The sequence below is a fragment of the Vanacampus margaritifer genome, chromosome 4, assembly GCF_051991255.1.
Source record: "Vanacampus margaritifer isolate UIUO_Vmar chromosome 4, RoL_Vmar_1.0, whole genome shotgun sequence".
Lineage (NCBI taxonomy): Eukaryota > Metazoa > Chordata > Actinopteri > Syngnathiformes > Syngnathidae > Vanacampus > Vanacampus margaritifer.
In genome coordinates, this window is record NC_135435.1 from 32,253,291 (window position 1) to 32,276,872 (window position 23,582).

General features: G+C 44.9%; 4 protein-coding genes across 7 annotated transcripts in view; 3 read left to right on the forward strand and 1 right to left on the reverse strand.

Annotated features, from left to right (window-relative positions):
• Positions 1-702: 702 nt before the first annotated feature.
• On the forward strand, positions 703-10,604 carry LOC144050905 (uncharacterized). The gene is made up of 7 exons (XM_077564586.1): positions 703-1,070; positions 2,127-3,021; positions 4,793-4,936; positions 5,045-5,141; positions 5,306-5,446; positions 7,860-8,016; positions 9,340-10,604. Exons 1-7 carry the CDS (start codon positions 1,052-1,054, stop codon positions 10,476-10,478), a joined length of 2,592 nt encoding a protein of 863 aa, XP_077420712.1. The 5' UTR covers positions 703-1,051; the 3' UTR covers positions 10,479-10,604.
• On the reverse strand, positions 2,781-6,561 carry LOC144050218 (uncharacterized). Its single transcript, XM_077563294.1, has 2 exons — positions 6,181-6,561; positions 2,781-5,547 (listed from the first exon to the last, which is right to left on the reverse strand). The coding sequence occupies exons 1-2, from the start codon at positions 6,197-6,199 to the stop codon at positions 4,496-4,498; spliced, it is 1,071 nt and encodes a 356-aa protein (XP_077419420.1). The 5' UTR covers positions 6,200-6,561; the 3' UTR covers positions 2,781-4,495.
• Positions 10,605-11,226: 622 nt separating the features above from the next.
• Positions 11,227-15,781, forward strand: LOC144050906 (uncharacterized). The gene is made up of 3 exons (XM_077564587.1): positions 11,227-11,615; positions 12,283-13,285; positions 13,765-15,781. Exons 1-3 carry the CDS (start codon positions 11,597-11,599, stop codon positions 14,963-14,965), a joined length of 2,223 nt encoding a protein of 740 aa, XP_077420713.1. The 5' UTR covers positions 11,227-11,596; the 3' UTR covers positions 14,966-15,781.
• The window catches only part of LOC144050176 (mucin-5AC-like), a 30,179-nt gene continuing 19,016 nt past the window's right edge, over positions 12,420-23,582 (forward strand). For all 4 annotated transcript variants that reach the window (XR_013293800.1, XM_077563224.1, XM_077563226.1 and 1 more), the window contains exons 1-8: positions 12,420-12,561; positions 17,410-17,815; positions 18,417-18,681; positions 19,207-19,321; positions 20,473-20,557; positions 20,623-20,744; positions 21,199-21,421; positions 21,911-22,036. Coding sequence is in view for 3 of the 4 variants with exons in the window: in XM_077563224.1 (XP_077419350.1) it covers positions 17,500-17,815; positions 18,417-18,681; positions 19,207-19,321; positions 20,473-20,557; positions 20,623-20,744; positions 21,199-21,421; positions 21,911-22,036 (1,252 nt within the window). In the remaining variant the exon portion in view is untranslated. The remainder of the gene's footprint in view (positions 12,562-17,409; positions 17,816-18,416; positions 18,682-19,206; positions 19,322-20,472; positions 20,558-20,622; positions 20,745-21,198; positions 21,422-21,910; positions 22,037-23,582) is intronic.

The following is a 23,582-nucleotide window of genomic DNA, read 5'->3' on the forward strand; positions in this document are numbered from 1 at the left end:
CCAATAATATTAATTAAAACGTTTAATACAAGATTATCAGAAAATAAATTAGGCGACAATTAATGAAAAATGCATAATGGGGAGAAATAAAAAATACTAAAAATGAAGCAAAAAAAAACTAGTAGGAAACATACAACATTTTGATAAAGAATACATTTGGAAAAGAATATGAAGATACAATTGTTTGTAGAAGTACAATGAAAAAGTGACTTTTTTAGACAAATGTAAAAATAAAAAAAAATAAAAAAATACACCAATGGGAAACACAATTGTTACAAAAAATTGCCAAAAGGAAATTTAAAAGGAGAAAAAAATGCAACAATATTTGACAAATAAACATAAAACTATTATGGGAAAAAATGATAAAAAGAACAACAAAGATATTAGGAAAACATTTTTTAAGGAAAAAATACAGAAAACTACAAATATATTGTGAGAAAATGCAAACTATTGAAACGTTGGAAAGCTTTTTGTCTCTATGGTAACTGGTCAACTGCCCTGACATTACTGGTGATCAGTCCACAGACTGGCTTGATTATTTTGTTAAATTTTATTTGTAGTTGTCATAAACGAATAAAAAACATAATATATATTATTAAAAAAAAAAAAAAGTTGCAATAACGATATTGGTTGGGTTTTATGACGTACTGTTGTAGTTGTCAACATTTGTCCACTTGATGGCAGCATTGTGCCGCTACGGATGCAGGTTGTCACCAACTTCCATCGAAGAAGAATAAAAGGCGGAAGTGATTCGCAAAGCGGAGGCTTGCTAGCCCTAAAAAAAGCCTTTCAAATCGAAAGTAGGGATTTTTATTATGCAGTTTAAGGTGCTGTATACATGAAAAAGTTTAACCAGTCCCTTCTTAGCGCGCATCAAAGCGTCTCTAGTTAGCTTAGCTCGTTAGCTTCCTAATAAAAGTGTCGTTGCAACACGCTAAGCGGACAAGTGGACAAACTTGGGGAGAAAAGTGAAACAAAAAATGGTAATAGTGGCCTAAAAAAAAGCCCAGAACGAGAAGAAGGAATTCGACGACGACGACTGGACACTTCAATGGACTCACACGAAGCAGGTCGGTCCTCTGATTACTTTACCCATCAATTAATCAATCTAAACCTTGATGAACCAAACAGGGAGCACGTTGAGACCGAGGTTTCTTTTTTTCTTTCTCGATCTGATTCACGTCAGAATAATAACAATACTATATAAATACAAATGAAGACAGTGTAACAACGTTTGAGCCAGAATGGAGAGCAGCAAATATCGATCCAGTAATGCAAGCGCAACAAAACAGCAGGATGGGGAAGATTGATGAAATGAACGTGCATGCTGAAAAACAAGAAAGCAACAGATTCGACACATTTTTATTTCCAAATCTATGAGAGAGGGCAACAAAGGCCACTGAAGGTCTCAAATCACCAAATACCACAAAGTAGCAAAATAAAATAAAAAGCACAATTATATATATTTTTTCTTTTGGGGAAAAAACTGTAAGCATTAGGAATTATACAGTTAGAAAGAATAAGATGAAAAATAAAAATTAGGGCAAAAACACAATAGTGTACTTCAATCTTAATCAATGAATGTGTATGTCAAAACTAATATTTTAAATATCTACAAATTCAGTCCTAACAATATAGTTACAAAAATAAGTTTCATTAAATAATACAAAAATATAATGAAAATAATTGCAAAAAATAATAATAATAAACTGGGAAAAATATTGTAAATATTATATAAAAAATATGAACATGTGATATATTTAAAAAAAATCTGAGTGTTGTGGACATTTTGAATACAATTCATTTTAATTTTTAGATAAAAAGATAAAAAAAAAAAGAAAGAAAAAGTTTGTTCCTGTAACGTTTCCACAAAGTGACACGTGAGATTCACCCCCGATTTTCTTCCCGATTACAGTTCCGTAGAAGCTTGAATTCTTGCACGCCTGCCTGATGAAAAAGACACTTGAGCAATCTGAATTCCACTTGAGCAATAGAAACGCTGACAGCGGCAAATGAGTTCAAAATATGACCATTGCATGCATCGTATTGAAGTAAGAAATCAAATTTCGGACCGGCCTGCACTCATTGATGATGTCGTCCTCGTGCGTTTGTCTCGTGTCTGGCAGACGGCCAGCAGGGGGAGCGGATGATCTCGGGGGTGAAGTGCGAAGCTCGGGAGCACCCCCGTGTTAAAGATGAGGCGCCGTCTTCCCTCCACATTCAACAGGAAACGCACCCCCGCGTCAAACAGGAAGCGGAGGAAGCCGAGGCCTCCCGCGTCAAAGAGGAAGAGGAGGAACGCAGCATCAGTCAGGAAACGGACGACGACGATGACGACGATGACGGCGACGATGACGACGATGACGACGATGACGACGATGACGACGATGACGACGATGGAGGCGAGGAGAAGCTCTCGGCGCCGCTCTCAGACTCGTCGCCGCCGTCTTCGCGCTCTCGAGACGAAGACGCGTCGAAAGGAGGCACGAGGAGCCGCCAAGCGTTCAAGTGCCGCCAGTGCCACAAAGCGTTCGGCAGCAAGAGCAACCTGAAGCGACACATGGGCTGCCACAGCGGAGAAAAACTATTCGGCTGCTCGGCGTGCGGCAAGCGCTTCTCTCAGAAGGGAATCCTGATGCGGCACGCCCGCACGCACACCGGAGAAAAACCCTTCAGCTGCCCCTTCTGCGCCAAAAGCTTCTCCATGAAGGGAAACCTGCTGACGCACACCCGCATCCACACCGGCGAGAAACCCTTCTCGTGTTCGGCGTGCGGCGCCAGCTTCACCGTCCGCTCGGCGCTCGTGCAGCACGTCAGGACGCACACCGGAGAGAGACCGTTTGCCTGCTCCTTCTGCGGGAAAACCTTCTCCCAGAAAGTCAGCTTGATGACGCACTTGAGAAGACACACGGGGGAGAAGGTGTTCCGATGCCGCACGTGCGAGCGCGCATTCGCTCACAAGTATCAGCTCAACAAACACTCGTGTGCCGGCGACAAGAGCGCAACGTCGTCCAGCCCCTGACGGGGAGACTGTGATGTCACACTGGGGTCAAAGTGCACTCACGGTCAGTCCGACTGTGAAATTCCTTTCAGTGATGACAAACGTCTTAGAATGCTCTCATATAAATTTTTTTACTCACAAACACAAATGAAGTGCTCTCATTAATATGGAAGCAAGGAGGTGATGGACGATGGACGTTTTTCAAGTTTTTCTCTATTAAGCTATAGGATCCCCGTTTTCTTAAGAAATCTACAATGTTTATGTATTTATATAAAACACAAAGTTTTAAAAAGTGAAGCTTTTGAAATGTGTTTGCTGACAACATCTGAGATGTTATGACAATAAATCAGAGTCTAAAAAAATAGCATAAAAGTGGAATTTTGAAGGGTCTGCTTATGGCGGTCCCAAGATTGAAAGTTGAGCCGGCATTCATCTACTTAGCGTCAATTGTGCTGATGTCGCTTCATGTCGGCAGGTCTGGCTCGCACCGACCTCTCAAATGCAACTGCAAAATTGAGTCCAATCGGAATCGGCTCATCTTTCTGCAGCTCATCGGTGGAATTGTGCTTATCTGGAAGCTGAACCGTGTGAAACCAAAACAACAAAAAACGGACTGCAATTTTGGAATCGGCATAAAAAGTCTTCATCATCCGTCATTTGGTGTGTGAGGAAGCGACCTCTGACCTTAACCACAGAGTCGGGGAAATGGAGCAGATGTTTCTCCCCATTGGGTCGACGGATCCTCGCGAGGTTGCAGCAGCGCAAGTCAGTTAGGCTACGAGACGTTGATCGGCAAATTGGTCACCGATTTGGACACAAATCGGTTCGTCGGGAACTTCAGACATGCAAATTTGCATCGCAGACGCGAGGCTCACTTAGCAATGACTTTGTTTATTTGCACTTTTGACTCCTTCTTTGAGCAATAAACTCTCAAATATGTTTTTCAAAATGATCACATTTGGTCATCGTGATGCTCAAATAAAGGCAGTTGAACCATGAATTCATACAAAAGACAGTTTTATTTAATATTGGTCTGATTTGAAAACTTGCAGTAAATCAGAACAACAACAATTTTATCACTTTATCACTTCAACTTTTCATGTTTCATGAAACAAAGATGTGCAAACATGTGGACTGCACTTTAGCATTTCACTTATAAAACTATACCAATCAATAAATAAGATTTACATACAACAAATAAATAAATAAAGCTTACCTGTCGACCAAAATGAAGCTGACATTTTTGTGATTTGAACATTTCACTCTACTGCGTTGCAACGTCAAATTTGAATGCCATTCATTGTTCCGGGACAATCCTTGTTCCGGGTGTAACCATTTAGCGTCGAGTGATTTTCAAAAGCAAATAAGGACGATCTGCTTTGGCAGCTCTGGGAAAAGGTTTGAGCAATCGGAGAAAGGAGAAGAAGACGCACAATCAAACAACCGGAAATGGATGCGAAGATGCAAAGTGGCGGAAAAGCGGCCGCTGCAGCTTCATTGCCGGCCTCTCGCCTCAGGAGCGCATTTGTGCTTGTTCAGCTGGTACTTGTGTGTGAATTTCTGCTGACAATGTTGACAAGCGAAGGGTTTCTCTCCTGTGTGTTTCCTGACGTGCTTCATCAAGTTCCCCTTTTGGGAGAAAGTCTGCGTGCAAACAGAGCAAAAAAAGGGTTTCTCCACGCCGTGCGTGCTCTTGTGCGTCACCAAACTGCCTTTTTGGGAGAATCGTTTGCCGCAAATTGAGCAGGGGTAGGGTTTCTCTCCGCTGTGCGTCCTCATGTGTCTCAGCAGGTGTCCTTTCTGGGAGAATTGTTGCTGGCAAAGGGAGCAGGGGAAGGGTTTCTCTCCGCTGTGCGTCCTCATGTGTCTCAAAAGCGCCGACCGCAGACTGAAGCTCGTCTCGCAGGCGGCGCACGAGAACGTTTTCTCGCCCGTGTGAGTGTGCGCGTGCGTGGCCAAGTTGCCTTTGCGGGAGAATCGTTCCCCGCAAACTGAGCAAGTGAACGGTTTCTCTCCCGTGTGCGTGCTGGCGTGTTTCATCAGATTTCCCTTTTCGGAGAATCTTTTGCCGCACAGCGGGCAAGGGAAAGGTTTTTCTCCCGTGTGCGTCCTCACGTGGAGCTTCAAATTGCTCTTTCTGGCGAAGGCTTTGCCGCAAGATGGACAACCAAAGCTTTTCTCTCCCGCGTGACTTTGCGCGTGTCTTTGCAAAGTGGCAGAATCGGGGAAGGTTTCGTCGCATTGACAACAGGTCAAGTTGTCGTCGTCATGGCGTAACGTTAACTTGTCCTCGCTGTCCGATAGCGGCTCGGATTGCGCCGGCTCCGCTCGGACGTTCTCACCTTGGGACCAGTGAGCTTCATCTTCGTCATCTTCGTCATCTTCGTCATCTTCGTCCTTGACAATCACGTGAATCACCGGCAACTGGGCCGCCTCGGGACCGATGTTCACTTCCTCCTCTTCTGCTTTAATGCTGGGGCGCTTCTTCTTCTTCTCCTCCTCCAAACTGGAGCTCCACTCCTGCCGCTCATCTTCTTCACCAACATCTGCACAATACAAGACGACTGTTATTGAGCGCATACAAATCGTGTCAGGGCCACCACATGTGACTGACTTGATGCACGCACGGCCTCAGCTGATCCTGCCCCCACAACTCTGTTCTCCAACTTTACTCTTCCATCCATCTACTCAATATCTGAGCTTATTCTCAACTCAAACCCACAATCTGCCACCTTGATCCACTTGCTCAACCCTGTCTCGCCTCCTTAACGTTGTTCCTCCTGCTCCTCATCCGCCCTTCAACTTCATCTCCATGTTCGCCTCGCCACTATTGGATGCAGAGCGTTGAGTGACTTTGCTCCCAAGCTGTGGAACTCCCTTCCTCCCTTCCTCCCTTCCTCGCTCCGTCCTGACCTTCGTGCCACCAACTCAAAACTCCCACTCTTCAAAACTACCTGTTCAGGCTGTTCTATTCCACCGCCGCGTAAAACTGAACTCAGTCGTAAAGTGAGGACTCAATGGAAGTACAATTAGTGGATTTCACAAAGACGCCCACTATGATCCGTTTTGATAATAGAGGATAAAACAACAAAAATATTTTTATTGGACCCTTTTGCCAGAATGCATTTAATTAAAGGACAAATTGCCAAGCGACTAACACATTGTGTGAGAGTACAAACTTGCTGTGTGAGAGTCCATGTGAGCTTGCAGACTTCTTCTTTTGGTCCCCCAAAGTTTGTCCTGGTGCGAGGCGGCCGTCCGTTGTTCGCTCGACGACGATTTTCTTCACATTTCACACCAATGGATAACAACACCGCTTTAGCATGTGCAGCTAACTTCCGCCTAACAAGCTAACTGCAAAAGCTTCAAAGAACACCGAGGAAAGTTTGCGACCAACTGCGATGTTTTGTCACTGACCCTGGTCAAGAACTTGCACTTTATAAATAAGAAAAGAGGCGGCCAAAAGACAGAAATCCTATATTTCAAATCACACTAAGCTAGCGCTCCGGTCAAGCGGAAGTGACGTATGACATGCGGCGCGTCGGAGAAGCTACAGCAACACCAGATGGACAAATGCGATTGCAAAGTGGGAAAAAACAACATTTCAACTCTGGGAGAATTTTGCTCCCGTCAAAAAATGTGGAGAGAAGAATTCCTCCAGTGGATTTGATTTGAAAGCGTTGCAAATAGCGGCTGGCGACTTCAAACTTGTGTTCCTTTCTAAAACGACGACCGTCAGTAGCTAGCATGCGCCAACTCAAGCTTGTTTGGCAAAATGCAACCAAACAAACATGACTTGCATTTGAGCTTCTCGGACAACTCGATTGTATGAAGATCACGGCAAAAAAAGTCCTTCAACTGGAATATTTTCGTCACGCGTGATAAAAAATGTGCTGATGTGAAAGTTTTATATATATATATATATATATTGAGCAATGTTGCACGCTAGTGTTGCATCATCAACAAAATTATACAATAACACTTGGAGACAACTTATCGACAGACTTCAAATAAATAAAATGCTGTACAGTCAAAAAACGTTCTTCTTGTTTACAACTTGAAGAGCCTCAATGTAATAACCAATATCAATCAAAAATACCTTCAAACGTCGAGCCAACGAACAAAATTTGGCTTTGTGAAATTTCCCAAACAAAATCAAAAGAGCAACAATATTGCAGATTTTCGATGTATTGGTATTTACAAAACAAGTGATGCTATTTTTACCCTCAACCATTCTAGTATTTTATTTCCCACAACCTGATCCTACTAAATTCACACACTTTCTTCATCAGAAATCAATTTCACAAATATCTGTATGTTATGCAATAGCTTGAGACCTATTTGTCAAAATGTCAAAGGAACAATTTGAGCGTTTTGAGTTTTTGCCTTTTTCACTTTGGTATAAAAATGACAAGATGACTTCCTTAATTTTTCACAGATAACTTTCTGATCTCAATTGAAAGCAAGATGGGATGCAAAAGTGTTGAATAAACACAAGGGGTTATAAATATTGTGGATTTTTTATTTCAAATGAACGTCTTTACACTTATGTATTTGACATACAAATACAAAAGACTTGTAGTCATTTATTTTGACCTTCATGTCTCGCCGTAGCATAGTCCAAGATGGCGGCAGTTGCACATGCGCAGTGCGGATTTACAGCAGCCAACAACAACAACAGTAAAACGTCGTTTCGAACACATCTTGCGTCTAAATGTTCGATTCCCCTCCTTTGCTGCTAATTTCAATTTTATGAAATGCTCGTTGTTGCCATCTAACGTCGCCAAAACATCACAGTTTGCTACGAGTTCTTCTCGGTGCACTTTGAAGCGTCTCCAGGCAGCTATTAGCTTGTTAGCCACCAGTGCCAAGTGTTGTTGCCGTTTGCATGGCAAAAGTGCACCAAAATGAGCGAGCGGCTGCAATCGTGTTTGTAGGAAGGACGACAGAACACGAGGAGGAACTTTGCGGAACAAAAGAGGAGAAGCAGTGCCCGATGAACGCGCACGCAGCAGGTTGGTTGCGTCGATCCTCGAACGTCGTCACTTTTTCTCATTGCATAGTACTTTTAAAAGGGAGGAATTTAGCCCTCGGTGGCAATTTCTTTCATTGATTTCCCCACGGGAATTACTTTTGCTCTCTCCCTTTCCAAAAAGAAGTCACCTTCAATGAAGATGGGAAAAACAGTCCGTAGTGTGGGTGCGAATGCTTGTTTGCACTCATTGGAGATCAAAAGTGGTCGAGATTTTTAAAGTTGTCAACTAATTGATTCATATGGCTTTTTTTTCCAATGATGAATCTGATTTAACAAAAAACTGTTTTGATTTCCAGCCTTTATCAGAAAGCACAACAGTATTTAAATCGAAGAGTTCCAAAAATAAATAAAATTGAATAAATTGATTATGATCAGATTACTTTGCTTTGCTTTGATCTGTTACATAGAAGATAAGGCAAAACATCAGAAAATTGACCCAAAAAATGAGATCTTTGTTTTAAAAAAATTACGTGGATGTTTAGAAACGTGATTAAATACAAAGATAATCCATTTGATTTCATAAATCTGAGAACTGTTTCGAGGGTGAAATTCAGGGAGTGAAAACCATTTTCTTCATTGGATTAGGCGTGTGTATAAACATGAATACAGTAGTTGAAATATCACTGATACAAAAAAAGTTGAAGGTGGATAAAGTCGTAAAATAATGACATACTGCGCAGCCGCATCTTGGCCAATCACGTTGTCACTGTGACGTCACGCGTGCTGTAACGTGCCACTGTTCATTTTGGTCTATTTTGCTCTAAAAATACCGGATGGCGTCGTCAAGTATTGCCAGAATTGCGATAGCCCTCCTAACCGTCGGGTTTCACGTTCTTCCTTCCAGAAAGAAAGAGAAAAAAAAAGACATTTTGAGCGGCAGTGGCTTGATAATGCAGCCGGCCTGCAAAAGAGGTCCAGGAAAAGCTCCAAGTCTCAAAGCTGTCAACGATTGTCACCCAAATTTATGTGCACATGTTTACACACGCCCACTTCACAGTCCGGAAATATTGGAACGATTATAGCAATATTTTGGATTGGATAGATGTTGTAAGCCTGTGAAGAGGTAACATCCATAAAATCAAAAATAATGTGACTTTGGTTCTAATATTTACATGCTAGTATGATATGCAAACTGTTATTTTAAGTTTTTTGTTTTTTTTGCATTGTGTATTTACATTTTCTACTTCTACCACTAAAATATCTGGTTAGAAGCCACTGTACTCCCAGTAAAAAAAAAAAAAAGTTAGCCTGGAGCTTTGCACGGATTCCATGAAATTTGTGTCAACCGTCTCGTGTCCTGCAGATGTCCAGCTGCTGCTGCTGAGTCCACAACATCTCCGCGCTCAGCGCCAGGAAGAGGAAGAGCCGGCGACGCCCCGCCACATTAAAGAGGAAGATGAAGAAGTGGACGTGAGCCAGCAGGGGGAGCGGCCGCCGGGTGCGGACGACGACCAGGCGGCCGCGTGGGACTTCCCGGTGATTCGCGTGGTGGTGAAAAGTGAAGATGAAGACGGCGAGAGTGAGGGGAGCGCCCAAACGGAGCAAGCGCAAGTGGAAAACGCTCCAGGCGACTCGAGAAATGGCGCAGACGGCTTGAAATGTTCCCACTGCGACAAAACGTTTGCCTACAAGTCGGATCTGAAGACGCACATGAGAAGTCACACGGGAGAAAAACTATTCAGCTGCTTGCTGTGCGCTAAAAGCTTCACGCAAAAGAGCACGCTGACCATCCACATGAGGAAACACACCGGAGAGAAGCCTTTCCCGTGTCCGGCGTGCGACATGACTTTCCGAGATCGCTCGACGATGGTCAAGCACACGCAAACGCACACGGGGGAGAAATCCTTCGCTTGCGCCGTTTGCGGTCAAAGCTTCGCCAGAAAGAGCAACTTGAAGGAACACGCAAAAACACACAGCGGAGAGAAACCTTTCACCTGCTCAATCTGCACCAAAGGCTTTGCGAAAAACATCAATTTGAAAGCTCACATGCGAATCCACACCGGAGAAAAACCATTTGCGTGCTCGCTGTGCGACATGACCTTCCGCTTCCAGTCGTCGTTGATTCCGCACATGCGAACGCACACCGGCGAGAACTTCACCTGCTCCTTCTGCGGTAAAATCTTCTCCAGGATGATGAGTTTGATCGAGCACACCAGGATACACACGGGAGAGAAACCCTTCTCCTGCTCCGTGTGCAACATGACCTTTCGGCTGCAGTCCACCATCGCCAACCACATGAAAACGCACAGTGGAGAGAAACCCTTTGCTTGCTCTGTGTGCAGCTCCCGCTTTACGCTGCAAGCCACCATGTTGAGACACATGAGGACGCACACGGGGGAGAAACCGTTCCCTTGTCACGTGTGTGGGGACAAGTTTGCTTACAAGTATCAGCTCAACAAACACAAATGTGGCGGGGAGAGCAGCGGCGGCGGCTTCATCTGACTTTTTTTTTTCCTTCCCCAAAAAGGAAAACATCAGACACATGTACAACGTTATTGTTGACTCCAACATATTGTCATCAGACGTATTCTACTTGTCATATCAAATAAAATATTTCAAGTGTGACAAGTGTGGTTTTTATCCCAATGTGCATTAGGGCTGCACAATATAATCAGAAAATATCGCGGGACATTTCCCCCACATTCATTTAAAATTTTCAATTTTCTTGATGTTATTAACGTCCTTTTGGGCTCCCTTGTGCGATATATTACGCTGCGTTGTTGGACACAATTCAAATAAAACTTTCTTAGATGTCTCAATCCACTCGGAATCAAATATGTTTACCGCCAACAAGACACGGTTTCATCTTGGCTCAAAGTCCTCGATTTTACAACAAGGAAGTTTAAGAGCTCGTCCTCTACAATTACTTTACTAGCCACAGTCTGATAGACTTCAGCTTTAAGTCTTGTAGAAGAAGACGTTGTGCAGCACCAACATTTCCGATTAAAATACAATCAATTTCACTTGTCAGACAAGTGGAATTTGTGTGGGGGAGTCCTGTTAACCATCAGTCATATTGAGACCAATAAACCTATTCTGACTATAAAAATATATATATATATATTTATTTCTACGGACCTCTTGCAGTAACTTACACTATAGACCGCTAGAGGTCCACATTTGCCCTGTTTACGCACTTCTCAACACACGCTGTGTTGTTTGTCCAAGTGGCGTTGCCGTAGCCTGTCGCTGATTGGCTCAGATCTCGGAAATACTTCCGCATTTATGGACGCTATCGGAAAGTTAGATGCGATTTGCGTAAATGTAATGTTATCGTTTTGCTGCACGTCAGCTTCTCAGTGAAAGTCGACTTCTTGACATCGAACTAAGACACAACATCGCAGTTTGTCACAGTTTGGCTGCAAGCTTCTCCAGCACGCTTAGCTTGTTAGCCGCACATGCTAAAGCCGTGTCGTCATTGGGTGGGAATGAGCCGAAAATGAGCCACAAAGTGCAAAAATGTTTGTAGTGGTGTAATTTCAAAGCACCGGGAGGAACTTTGCTCGCAAATCGCGCACAAGAGGACAAGGAGCGCCGACGTTTTCCTTGTCGAGCCTCGAATGGATTCGCACACAGCAGGTTGGTTTCCAAAGAGGATTTATTGTTGTAGCGTATTTGGACTTTGTTTTCACAGATCGAGGACTTTTAGTACGTTTAGAGAGGTTTTAATGAAAACGGACCATCCTGGTAGAGCAGCGGTGGGCATTTGATTAGCAAAGGGGCCACATGACATGAGAAACTGGAAGTTAACTCTGCTGCTCGCGCTTTTTGGCTTTTGCCGTGAACGGCTCTGATTGGTCAATCGGCAGCTCCTCAAAGAAAAAGAAAAACCTATTTTGCGCCTTTTATTTGTGTATTTTGGACATTCGGCCATTTGTCAGCAATGCTGACATGCTTGCTTCCTGTTTTCACGTGAGAAGTCAAGTTCGCCTTCAAATGCGTCCTCAGGTTTGTCTCCAAAATGTCCTCAAGCTTCCAAAGACACGACATCAATAGTATTAATTTATAGTAATTAATTGTAGGAATTTGATTATTCAAGTCATTCAAGTTTCATTCATTCAAATTAAAATGTCTATTAAGTGCAGAGGAGTTCATACTCTTGGTGCCGTCTCTGACGATGTGAGCACCACTGCCACCTACTGTAGTGGATGTGCAATTACTTCTTTCTTTTTTCCAGTACGGCAAAAAAAAAAGAAAAAGAAAACATCACTGTTTTGACTGCGTGTTTGTCATCTTGTGTCTTTAGACGTGTTTGGGGCGCCCCTCCTAAAAGAGGAAGAGCCCCCTGGCATCAAAGAGGAGCAGCCGGAGCCCCTCCCCCTGAAGGAGGAAGAGGAGGAGCAAAGCATCAGTCGGGAGGATGTCGGCAAACTTGAAGTGGTGGTGAAAAGCGAGGAAGTCGACGAGGGAGGAGGATGGAAAGCCGGGCGCCTCCTGGCGCCGCTCTCGGACGGCGAGGCGACTTCCGCGTCGCGCTCTCCCGACGACCCCGATGACCCTGAAGCCCGCGACGACCATCCGAAAGGTGATGTGAGCTTGAAATGTTGTCAGTGTGACGAAACGTTTGGCAAGAGGAGAAATTTAAAGCGCTACTCGCGCTGGCACGCGGGCGAGAAATCGTTTTGCGGCAAAACGTTCAAACGTAAAACGCAAGTCGGGAGACACACGAGGGTGCACACGGCGGGGAAACCGTACGGCTGCCACTTTTGCGGCAAAAGCTTCTCGGAGAGGGGACACTTGACCGCGCACACGCGAGGTCACGCCGGCGACAAGCCTTTCTCGTGCCCGGCCTGCCGCAAGCGCTTCGCCGCTAAGGGACATTTGACAGCGCACGGCAGGACCCACACGGGAGAGAGACCCTTCGGCTGCTCCCTTTGCGAGGCCGACTTCGCGGACAGCTCGGCGCTGGCCCGGCACGCGCGGACGCACACGGGGGAGAAACCCTTCGCGTGCGCCGTTTGCCGCGAGTGCTTCTCGCAGAAGGGCAACCTGATGACGCACACGAGGACGCACACGGGCGAGGAACCCTTCGCTTGCTCGCTTTGCGGCGAGCGCTTCTCGCAGAAGGGCAACTTGAAGACGCACACGAGGACGGCACGCCGGGGAGAAACCCTTCGGCTGCACTTGGTGCGGCGAGCGCTTCGCTCGCCAGTGTCAGCGGTCCAAACACAAATGTTCTGGCAGGAGTCGCACGTGACGGCGCCGCTCAAATTCCGACAGACGTGCTCGCATGCTGATCCTTGGCTCGGGTGCGTATGATTCGAAAGCAACAAGTCGGTTTGGGATGCAAAAGCAACGTGATGGGGACGCCTCGAATTCCAACACATTTATTTGCAAAGAAGGATTTGTTTGCAGGGCTGGGTTTTAAAAAATGGATGTATCGATATCGAATCCATATTTCGGGGACATTTGTTTGACAAAAAAAGATGTTTATGTAAAAAAAAAAGAAGATGTTTTAATTACATTCATATTTAATAAATAAATAAATAATTTAATTAATTAAGAAATAATAATAAATATATATGCGATATATAATTCAAATAAGATACTATACTGTATAATATATTTATATAACATATAATTATACGTAAATATATAGTAATAAAAATAATAACATATAAATAAATAAATGTAATCATTTAATTTAAAAATATGTGTTAATTTATTTTACAAAAAATATATTTTTTAATTATATTTATATTTGAACAATTATTAATTATGGTCATATTTTTTCAATTTCGATTTCAATGATCATTTATTGTTTTGATCAGGTCATGTTCAATAAAAGATACATGATTCGCGAAACTGCATTGGATAAAATTTTGAATGTAAATATTCATATTTCTACTATTGACAGCATTGCAACTTCTGAGAACGTCTTCCATATCAAACCAAAATTGGTCCTGCATGAAATCGTCAACTGGATCGAATCCAATCGAAAGTATTTTGGAAATGTGGATGGAAACCCAGCCTGTTTGTTTGAAAGCATTTTTGGAAGACGAGGACGTTCCCGCCCGCTCGCTTCTTTTTGCCATTTTCCAAAGCGTGTTTGTTTGTCTTTGTGTCGTGCAGACGTCCGGCAGTGGCGAGCCGAGGCGCCCTGCCACGCCCACAAAGTCGTCGGCGTGATTGTGAAGAGTGAAAATGAAGAGGAGGTCAAAGGCGGCGGCGGCGGCGGCGGCGCGGGAAGCCAAACGGCCGCCTTGCGATGCGGCGAGTGCCACAAATGCTTCGGCGACAAGCGTCACTTGAAGCGCCACGCGCGATGCCACACGGGGGAGAAACCCTTCGTCTGCTCCTTTTGCGGCAAGGCCTTCCCCCGCAACGAGCATCTGACGTCGCACGTGAGAATCCACACGGGCGAGAAGCCCTTCGCGTGTTCGGCGTGCGGCCGCACCTTTTCTCACAAGTCCAACCTGACGGCGCACATGAGGCGGCACACGGGCGACAAACCGTACGAGTGCCGCCAGTGCGGCCAACGCTTCTCGCGCAAGGTCAGCCTGAGCGTCCACGCCAAGACGCACACCGGGGAGAAACCCTTCAGCTGCTCCGTCTGCGCCAAAACCTTCTCCCTCAAGGAACACTTGAGTACGCACGGCAGGACGCACACCGGAGAGAAACCCTTCCCCTGCTCCCTTTGCCCGGCGACTTTCGCCGACCGCTCGGCGCTGAGAAGGCACACCGGGACGCACTCGGGGGAGAAACCCTTCCCCTGCTCCGTGTGCGGCAAAAGCTTCTCGCTGAAGGCTTACCTGACGGAACACCAGGCAGCGCACGGCGGCAAAAAAGCCTTCTCGTGCGGCGCCTGCAAGTCCAAGTTTAGTTTCCGTTCGGCGTTGGTGCGCCACATGAAGACGCACGGCCTGGACAAAGCGCAGAAGAGCAAACGCCGCGCGGGTGCTGCTGAGCATAGCAGCAACACGCAGTGAAGATGTCAAACCGCCGGATGTGAAAGAAAATGTTTGCAATTTCAGTATTTGCAAGTTATTTACGTCTATTTTAATTGTTCATCACGATTCTACATAAATGTGCAATGGATTCCGTTTTTCTGTCATTTGCTCTCATGCCTAAAATTCAGAACTTATAATAAATGATTATCTAAGTATCAATATAAAGTTCTGTGGCTGTTTGATTCTATTCATCGCGAGTTAACTCGCGCAGTCATGCGATGAATTCCCATTCAAATTTCTAATTGCCGCTCATTTTTAATAATCTTTTTTTTGAATCGCGTCAGGCGCTTCCATTTTTGATTTGTGATTAATCGCATGACTTCAAAAGTGAATTAATCACAAATGTTATATTTCTTCTATTATATTTTCATACTCTTAACAAAATGAGAGAAAAAAAAGTTCAACTGATAAAAAATAATTCCAAATATTTTTTCTTTTCTTCCAGAGAACAATGAACAATACTGAGCTCTCCAGAAGAAGAAAAAGAAAAATAATTTTGACGTTTAAAACTGTCAATGGCAGTTAATGAATTAAAACAAAATGTATCTATTTTCTTTATTCAAGGCGTCAGGCGGTTAAAATTAGATATATATATTTATAAAATCTATACAAAGTAAACTAACCCAATTTCTGGAATTGATATATACACAAATACTTTTTTTTTCTTTTTCAAAAAAGATACAAATTTATGGTTCGTCTCGTACAAAAAGACGCGTTTCCGCCTGCGCAATTATTTGAAAATGTCTTTCAACATCTGCATGCGTGTGCGTCGACCTTCGCTTTCATGGCGTTGTGTGTGTTTGTGTTGCCGAGTCATCCATCAGGCGGGGGTCGGGGGTCGGGGGTCGGGGGGCGTGCGGGCGTGTCCCTTTTCATGTTTGTCCGTCTTAAGAACACAAAAGTCAGCGAGTGAGCGAGTTGACCGCGGCGCCTTTGGGCAAGGCGTGTCCTTCCTTAAGTTGTGCTTTATTTGCTTTTTAGCGATGCAACTTTTTTCTCTCTGTTGACTTATGAAATGCGAGCGTCTCGTGACGGCAGCATTTCGATATTCATCCCGTCAACAACATTCTTCATATGCAAATGAAGCGTGCGCTTGACATCACTAAAGTTTTTTGCTTGGAAATCGGAAGGCGAATCGATTTTCTTCACTTTTCACACCAACGATTTGCCGTCGACGGCGAAGGAGACAAAAAAGTTTGCTCGTTCGAGTCGCCAAATTGAAACATCGGAAAAAAATCATTGAAAATCCAAAGTTTGATTTATTTTGCTTGTTCAGTTTGAAATGTCAATTCTAAATGTAATGGCGGGAATTTCTCAATCAGAGTGAAATATATTTCCTTTTTGATCTCGATTGTGTTGATCACGAAAGTTGAAAACGATCAAAAACCTCAAATTGAAAAAAGAGACGTTCAATTTCAGTTCAGGAATTCAATTGTGAACATTCGACTGTTTAAAATATTTCATGATTTGTGCTTCTTTTGCTGACGGTTGCTTTAAAGGCAACAAAAACCATTTTTGTCGTCAAAATGCTTAACGCGAAACCCCAAACGGCGACTCGTCACGTGAGGAACGAAATCCACAGCTTTGCCTTTTGGGCTCGATAGCGAATCGGCACCGCTGCAGACGCTGCTCCGATTCTCATCCTGCGCTCGTTCGTCCACGTGGGGCGGGCGGGATCTCGCCCCCGACCCGGAGAGGGCACGCCACCCTTTTCCGACCGAGGCCGCCGTCTCGGGTTCGGAGGTGCCGCTCCCCAACCGCTTCACACCGGCGAGAGTCGCCGATCGCGGCTTGAAGACGGCGACGGCGTCGCATCGTCCGCAAAAAGCAGACGATGCGACGTTGAGCGCAAAAGCGGAAAATTCTCTCCATAAAAGTTAGGAACAAAATCGGTGACAAAGTCCGATTCTCACTGGGAACGAATGCCGGCAAAATGATATATTATCATATAATAATAATATATATCGTAAATAAAAATCTAAAATATTGTAATAATATATCAGTTGCATTTATGCAATCAGTGCCAAGAAAGTTTTTTTTTTTTTTTTTTGCAATAGTCGGCGGTTGTATTTCTTCTTTTCACAGATCAAATATATGAAAAAGTCTTTTTCTTTTTTCACAAAGTTTGTTTTCAGTAATTTTCTTGAAGTTGAGAAAAAGTTGTTATTTTTGTGAAAATTAGGTTTGTAATGTCTTTGATTGAATTTTTTTCCCAACCATTGAAAGTCGTTATTTCTATCATAGAATTGACAGAATAAATGATTTGATTTTTTTCAATAATCATTGAAGTTTAATAGTTGTTTTTCAGGCATTCAATTTCAATTGCAATCTTGTACGAAAGTAAAATGATACGTTTTCTTTTTCTTTTTTAAGGAAATATTTGTGCGTATGTATAATGTTTTGTTCATTTTCCTTTTGAGCAGGAATTTCCATCTTCATCATCATCATCATCCTCATCCGCTGGCGATGAGGATGTTGCGACGAATCCAGTTCTGTGCAAATAGCGAGAAACGATGGATTGTTGGCGGCCAATCACAGATGTCGCAATGTTGGCTCAGAGGTCATCGCAGGTCATTCAGGGCGGAGGCCCAAAAGAAGCGCACCAAACATTTGCCAGACTTGATGAACTGCAAATGTTGACTCGCGCAAACAGAGCGCGACTTCCCTGGGGGAGGTCTGAGAATAAAGGCGGCCGTGCGCGCCGCACAGCCGATTCCTCGCACTGGTCGGTGACTGGTCGCAGCGACATGGCTGCCGGGACTGGCTTTTGGACGGCGACCGCTCTGCTGCTCCTCCTGGCGTGGCTCGCCGGCTGCCGCGCCAACGCAGGTGCGACCATTCACTTTGGCATATCAATGCGGGCGACCTGTCCGCTGTTTGTCTGTAACTGGCGACCTGTCCATCGTTGATATTTATTTATATTTTTTAACTAAAATGCAGGAAACGCTTTTGAGAAATGAAAACAAACTGAAATGTACCAATTTAGAAATATCACAATCGACTATGATCAAATATGTAGAATAGAATCGATGATTAATTTGGAATTGAACGTCTTTGATCGTTAAGAAGAATTGATGTTCCATAATTCATCGAAATGGGATTGAATGGAAGTGAATCGAGAAAAAAAATCGAAATGGGATTGAGCTGAAGTGAATCGAATCGGGAAATAATCCCAATCGAATCAAACGAATTGAACTGAATGGAATCGGGAAAAATCGAAATCGAATCGATTGAGGCAATTAGAGCGTCTGCCCAGCCCAACTCACCGGCGTGAGAGAGGAGGTCCTAATAATGCCACGTCGCGGCCATCACGAGTCACGTGACATCCAGATCGCAAGGGTTGCTCAATTTGTGCCCTGATGCCGCCTGGCGACCAGTCCACAATTTGCGACCTTCCCGCTCGTTCTGTATTTCGTTTTCTCTCCTCAAGCCAACGGTTCCGAGTCGGAAGTCGGGCTTTGCTCCACCTGGGGGCGCTCTCACTGGCGCACGGCCGACGGCGCCTTCTTCCGCCTGCCGTCGTCGTGCAACTACCGACTGGTCGCCGACTGCGACGACGCCTACGAGAGGTTCAACGTGCAGGCGAGACGCCGGACGGCCGACGGCGACGGCGCCATCCGGGCGGTGCTGGTGCGCTTGGACGCCGACGTGCTGGAACTGCGAGCCGACGGCGGCGTGCGAGTCGACGGGCAGCGGTGAGCGGACGCACGCCGCGCGACGGCGCCAGGATATTTTTCACTCTTGTTAAAGTTTCCCGCTGAGTCTGTGAACGTTTGACCTTGCTCGGGCATGCGCGTGCATTTAGAGCACGCACGCCCCCTGGTGGTAAACCAGGAAAGCTTTTTTGCCATCATCTGTTATAATAAAAATGCATGTTTTGCGATGTCAAATGTCAAACGTACGGAACTTAAAGACCGCGTTTTGCGAAACGTATCGTGAGGTTGTTGGCAATAAAAAGCCTGCTGCAGTTTGGCTTTCGTCTCTCGTGACAAACTGTGGCATGATTTTGACTTAGTGGACCTGAATAAAGTGCTAGCTAGGGAGCTAGCTAGCTAGCTGGCTAGCACGAGGGGCTAAAGCCAAAATGTGTTTTTACATTGAACACAAAAACCTTCCTTTCCGGTGATTGGCTGTCGAAGTGTATAGCGCCAACTACTGGCGAGGAGGACTTCCTCAATGTCCATTCTTAAAACTGCTTTTGCGCGTGTGTGTGTGTGCAGCGTGTCACTTCCTGTTGTGGAGCCGGCAATGACGATCAAGAAAAGTTCATCCGGCGTCCTGCTCAAGTCCAAACTTGGAATCAAAGTGGTCTGGAACCTGGCCGACGCCCTCAACGTACATTCACGCACGCACGCACGCACGCACATCCAACCTTATTTTCAAGTCTACTTCAAAGTATACTTGAACGTGTAAATCTGCAATCTGTTTATTGAACGTGTACTTCCAAGTTTAAAAGGTTTTTAATGCTAAAATAAAGATGCATGCTTAATTCTAAATATTATTTACATTATTAATTAGGGCCCGACCAATATGCATTTTTTTGGACAGAAAAAAATACCGATTAGCAATGAATCTGCCGATTATTTAAAGACATATATTTAATTCATTATTTGAAGCAAAAACACTCCCAAAGTTGATGCTAACTTCTTGTTAGCATTTGAATGGGATCTTCCCTTCACTTTTAGCATTAGCGCTAGGCTATGTTTTAAAAACGAAGCATGTTTTGTATTTAAATATACGTTGGATGTCATTCTTAACGTCGTGTGTTTAGTTTTCCAGTTCACGACAACTGGGATGTCATGAAACCGCTTAAAAGACGCTTAATTAAGGACAACAGAATAACCAGCAAAAGATCAAAGGTGGCAAATGCCGGTCCAGAAAGTCAAAACCCTCCCACAGTTTGGCTTTAGCCCCTCGTGCTAGCTAGCTAGCTCCCTAGCAGGTAAACAAGCACCCGGGGAGCTAGCTAGGGAGCTAGCAAGCACGAGGGGCTAAAGCCAAACTGTGGCAGAGATTTTTACCTGGATTTTGCACCTCTACAAAAGACATGCTACACACTTGCTAGTGGCTAATGCTACGCAAGCAAATGGCGCATTCAGGGTACTTTCACAACGTCAGAAACTTTGGCTTTCTTCGATGATAACGTTTTAAGGGGAAACGAATCGGCCATTTGGCCCAATTGGCCGATTCGTTTTGTCTGATGTTTGAAGGGCGATTATAATTGGAGGTTGATTAATCGGTCGGGCCCTAGTAATCATAATTAATCATATACTTGTCTTCCATTATTGAAAAGCAATGTTATTGAACAAATGATGTCACTTTAAAAAAATTGCTAAAAAAGATTTCATACGCTTCCAAAAGGCAATTTTAGAATGAAAATGCGAAATGAAGATTTGGGCATTTGGAATCCATAACTGAAATTGTTTTCAATTGATGTGACGGCTGCAAAACAAAATGTGTCCATGATGTCGTTGCGTGTGTTTCAGATTGAGATTGCCAGCAAGTACAAAGGTTTGGTCTGCGGCCTTTGCGGAAACTTTGACGGCGTTGACGACGAATTTACGCAAAACGGTGAGCGACACAAAAAAGACGCTTGCGCAATTTCTCGCGCTGACGTCGGATGCGCTTGCGTGCAGGAGTGCCACTTTCCGTCGCCGATTACGCCAAACGCCACAAAGTCAGCGGACCGGCGGAGACGTGCGAGCAGAGCGACGAGCCGGCGGATGAGCCGGACGGCCGGCAAGACTGCGCCGGCAAGGTCAACGCTCGGAATCGTTTTCTTATTGACTTTCCAGAGAAAAAAAATGTACTTGAGAGTGCGATGAATCGAAATTCAATTACGATTTTGATTGAAACCCTCCACGATTACAAAATTGGCATAATCGTACAAAAACCACAATTAATACTACAATGCGACGAGTCCTCGCATTGTAGATACAATCATTAATTGTTAAAAATAATCAATAATAATCGCGAATAAATAATAAAATCCATCCATCCATTTTCTGAATCGGATTTCCTCCCAAGGGTCCAATATGGAGTCAATCCAAAGCGTACTCCAATATGTGAAATCAACTTTCAACTTGGACGTGAGCTTGAGTACTTGAAAGTGCACTTGGGGGGGGCATCCATCAGTTGCCGTGACGATGCGGCAGGCCACGCCCTTTTGTGTTAAAGGGCCATTTCTGAGTTGTTGTCGTTCTTTTTTCCAGGAGTTGTGCGCGCAGATGTTGACGGGGCCCGCGTTCAGCGGCTGCCGCAATCTGGTGGAAACGGACGCCTTCGTGCGAGCGTGCGCGTCCGACGCCTGCCACGCCTCCGCCCACGAGGGTCGGCGCCCCCTGACGGCCGTCTGTCAAAGCCTGTCGGAGTTCTCGCGACGGTGCGTCGGCGCCGGAGGAGCGCCGGGGACGTGGAGGAACGCCACCTTCTGCCGTGAGTCGCTCGCACCCGCAGACGGTCGCCGTGACTGCCGCGTGCTGATGGCGTTTGTTGTCGCCGTGGCAACCAACCGCTTATGGTCGTGGTGGCAGCGAGCAGCATTCATGTTGGTGAGGGGCCGAGCTGGCAAATCCAAGTCCACAAAGTCCAAACCCTGCCACAGTTTGGCTTAAGCCCCTGATGCTAGCAAGCTAGCTAGCTAGCATCAGGGGCTTAAGCTAGGTAAACGAGCACCGTGGCAGCTAGCTAGGGAGCTAGCTAGCTGCACTTAGAAAGTAAAAACCCTGCCATGGTTTGGCTTTAGCCCTTGATGCTAGCTAGCTAGCAGGTAAACGAGCACCATGGGAGCTAGCTAGCTGGCTAGCAGCTGTGGCTAAAGCCAAACTGTGGCAGGGTTTGGACTTTGTGGACCAGGATTTGCCAGCTCTGGTGAGGGTTTCTGGTGTGATGTGAAGCCGGACCCAAGCGGTTTTTGTTTCTTAGACCGGGAGTGCCCGTCCGGCATGTGGTTTGCGGAGTGCGCCCCCTCCTGTCCGGACAGCTGCAGCAACCCTCAGGCCAGCCGAACCTGCGACACCCGATGCCACGACGCGTGCATGTGCCCCCCCGGTACGTACTTCAATCACGAACATATACTTGAATGTGTGCTTGAAAAGGGAATGTGCTTAACTCTTTGACTGGCAGGCATTTTGACTGAAGCAAGCCCCTTTGCTCCCCACTGTTTGACTGGATTTGGACTGATTTTGCAAGGCCCACAGAATATTGAGTTCTATTGTTATAAAAACATATGGAACCTAGCACAAAGAAAAGAGATTAGTCTCTTCTGTCATCAGGAAAAAAAAAAAGTTTCCATTTTGCAACAATTAGCATTAGCATATTGCTAAGTTTCATCATTATTTACAAATCTGTTGAAAACACTGGAGGGGGAAAAGCCTTCTTTGTAACATGGCCCTTGTTGATCTCTTATACTCTGTTGCCACCTGCTGGCCGTTTTTGTAATAACTACCATTGCTTTAAGCGTTCTCTTCAGTTCAGAGGTCAAAATCAAAGCTTTCTGTATGTTCTAGCATATATATTAAAAAAAAACATAGAAACGTATAAATACGTTTTTGGGACACTTAAAACATTTCAAATAGAACGTTTTTGGGAGCAAATGAGTTGAACGTGTGCGTGAATGTATACTTTGTGTCTTTGAATTTGCTTCAAGTGAGCTTGAATGTGGACTGCAAAGTTGACTTGAATTTGTACTTAAATATGTGACAAGTTGACGTCCTTATATTAAATCCTAATCAGACAACAGCATCATATAATCATCAGGGGGGGGCAAAGGGGGGCGGGGTCATGATGACATCAACCGTCTATTGCAAGGTTCATGTCCCAACTCGTTCAAACAAGTTGAGACCCGTTCGAACAGGTCCGGACCCGTTCTGGATCGCCGGAAGTATGACGTCATAGGAAGTCCATATTTGGGCATAAGGGTGGGTGGGGTCAAAATGACATCATGCGTCCATTGCTAGGACATGTTGGGACATGTTCAGACAGGTCTGGACGGTACGTACCGAAGTGGAGGGGCGGGACTTAGACCGGAAGTTAGGGGCGGAGCCGGAAGTGACGTCACACCTGACGAAAAGTTTGCCAGAAAGTGCATTGTCGACTCTCTGTGGTGTATGTGAAAGTATTGCGATGATGACGATGATGACGATGACGATGACGATGATGACGATAACGATGATGATGATGACGATGACGATGACGATGATGACGATAACGATGATGATGATGACGATGACGATGACGATGATGATGACGATGATGACGACTATGATGATGATGACGATGACGATGACGATGATGATGACGATGATGACGACTATGATGACGATGATGATGACGATGACGATGACGATGATGATGACGATGACGATGATGACGATGATGATGACGATGATGACGATGATGACGATGACGATGACGATGATGACGACGATGATGACGATGATGACGATGATGATGACGATGATGATGATGATGATGACGATGACGATGACGATGATGATGACGATGATGACGATGATGACGACGATGATGATGATGACGATGACGATGATGATGACGATGACGACGACGACGATGATGACGATGACGACGACGATGA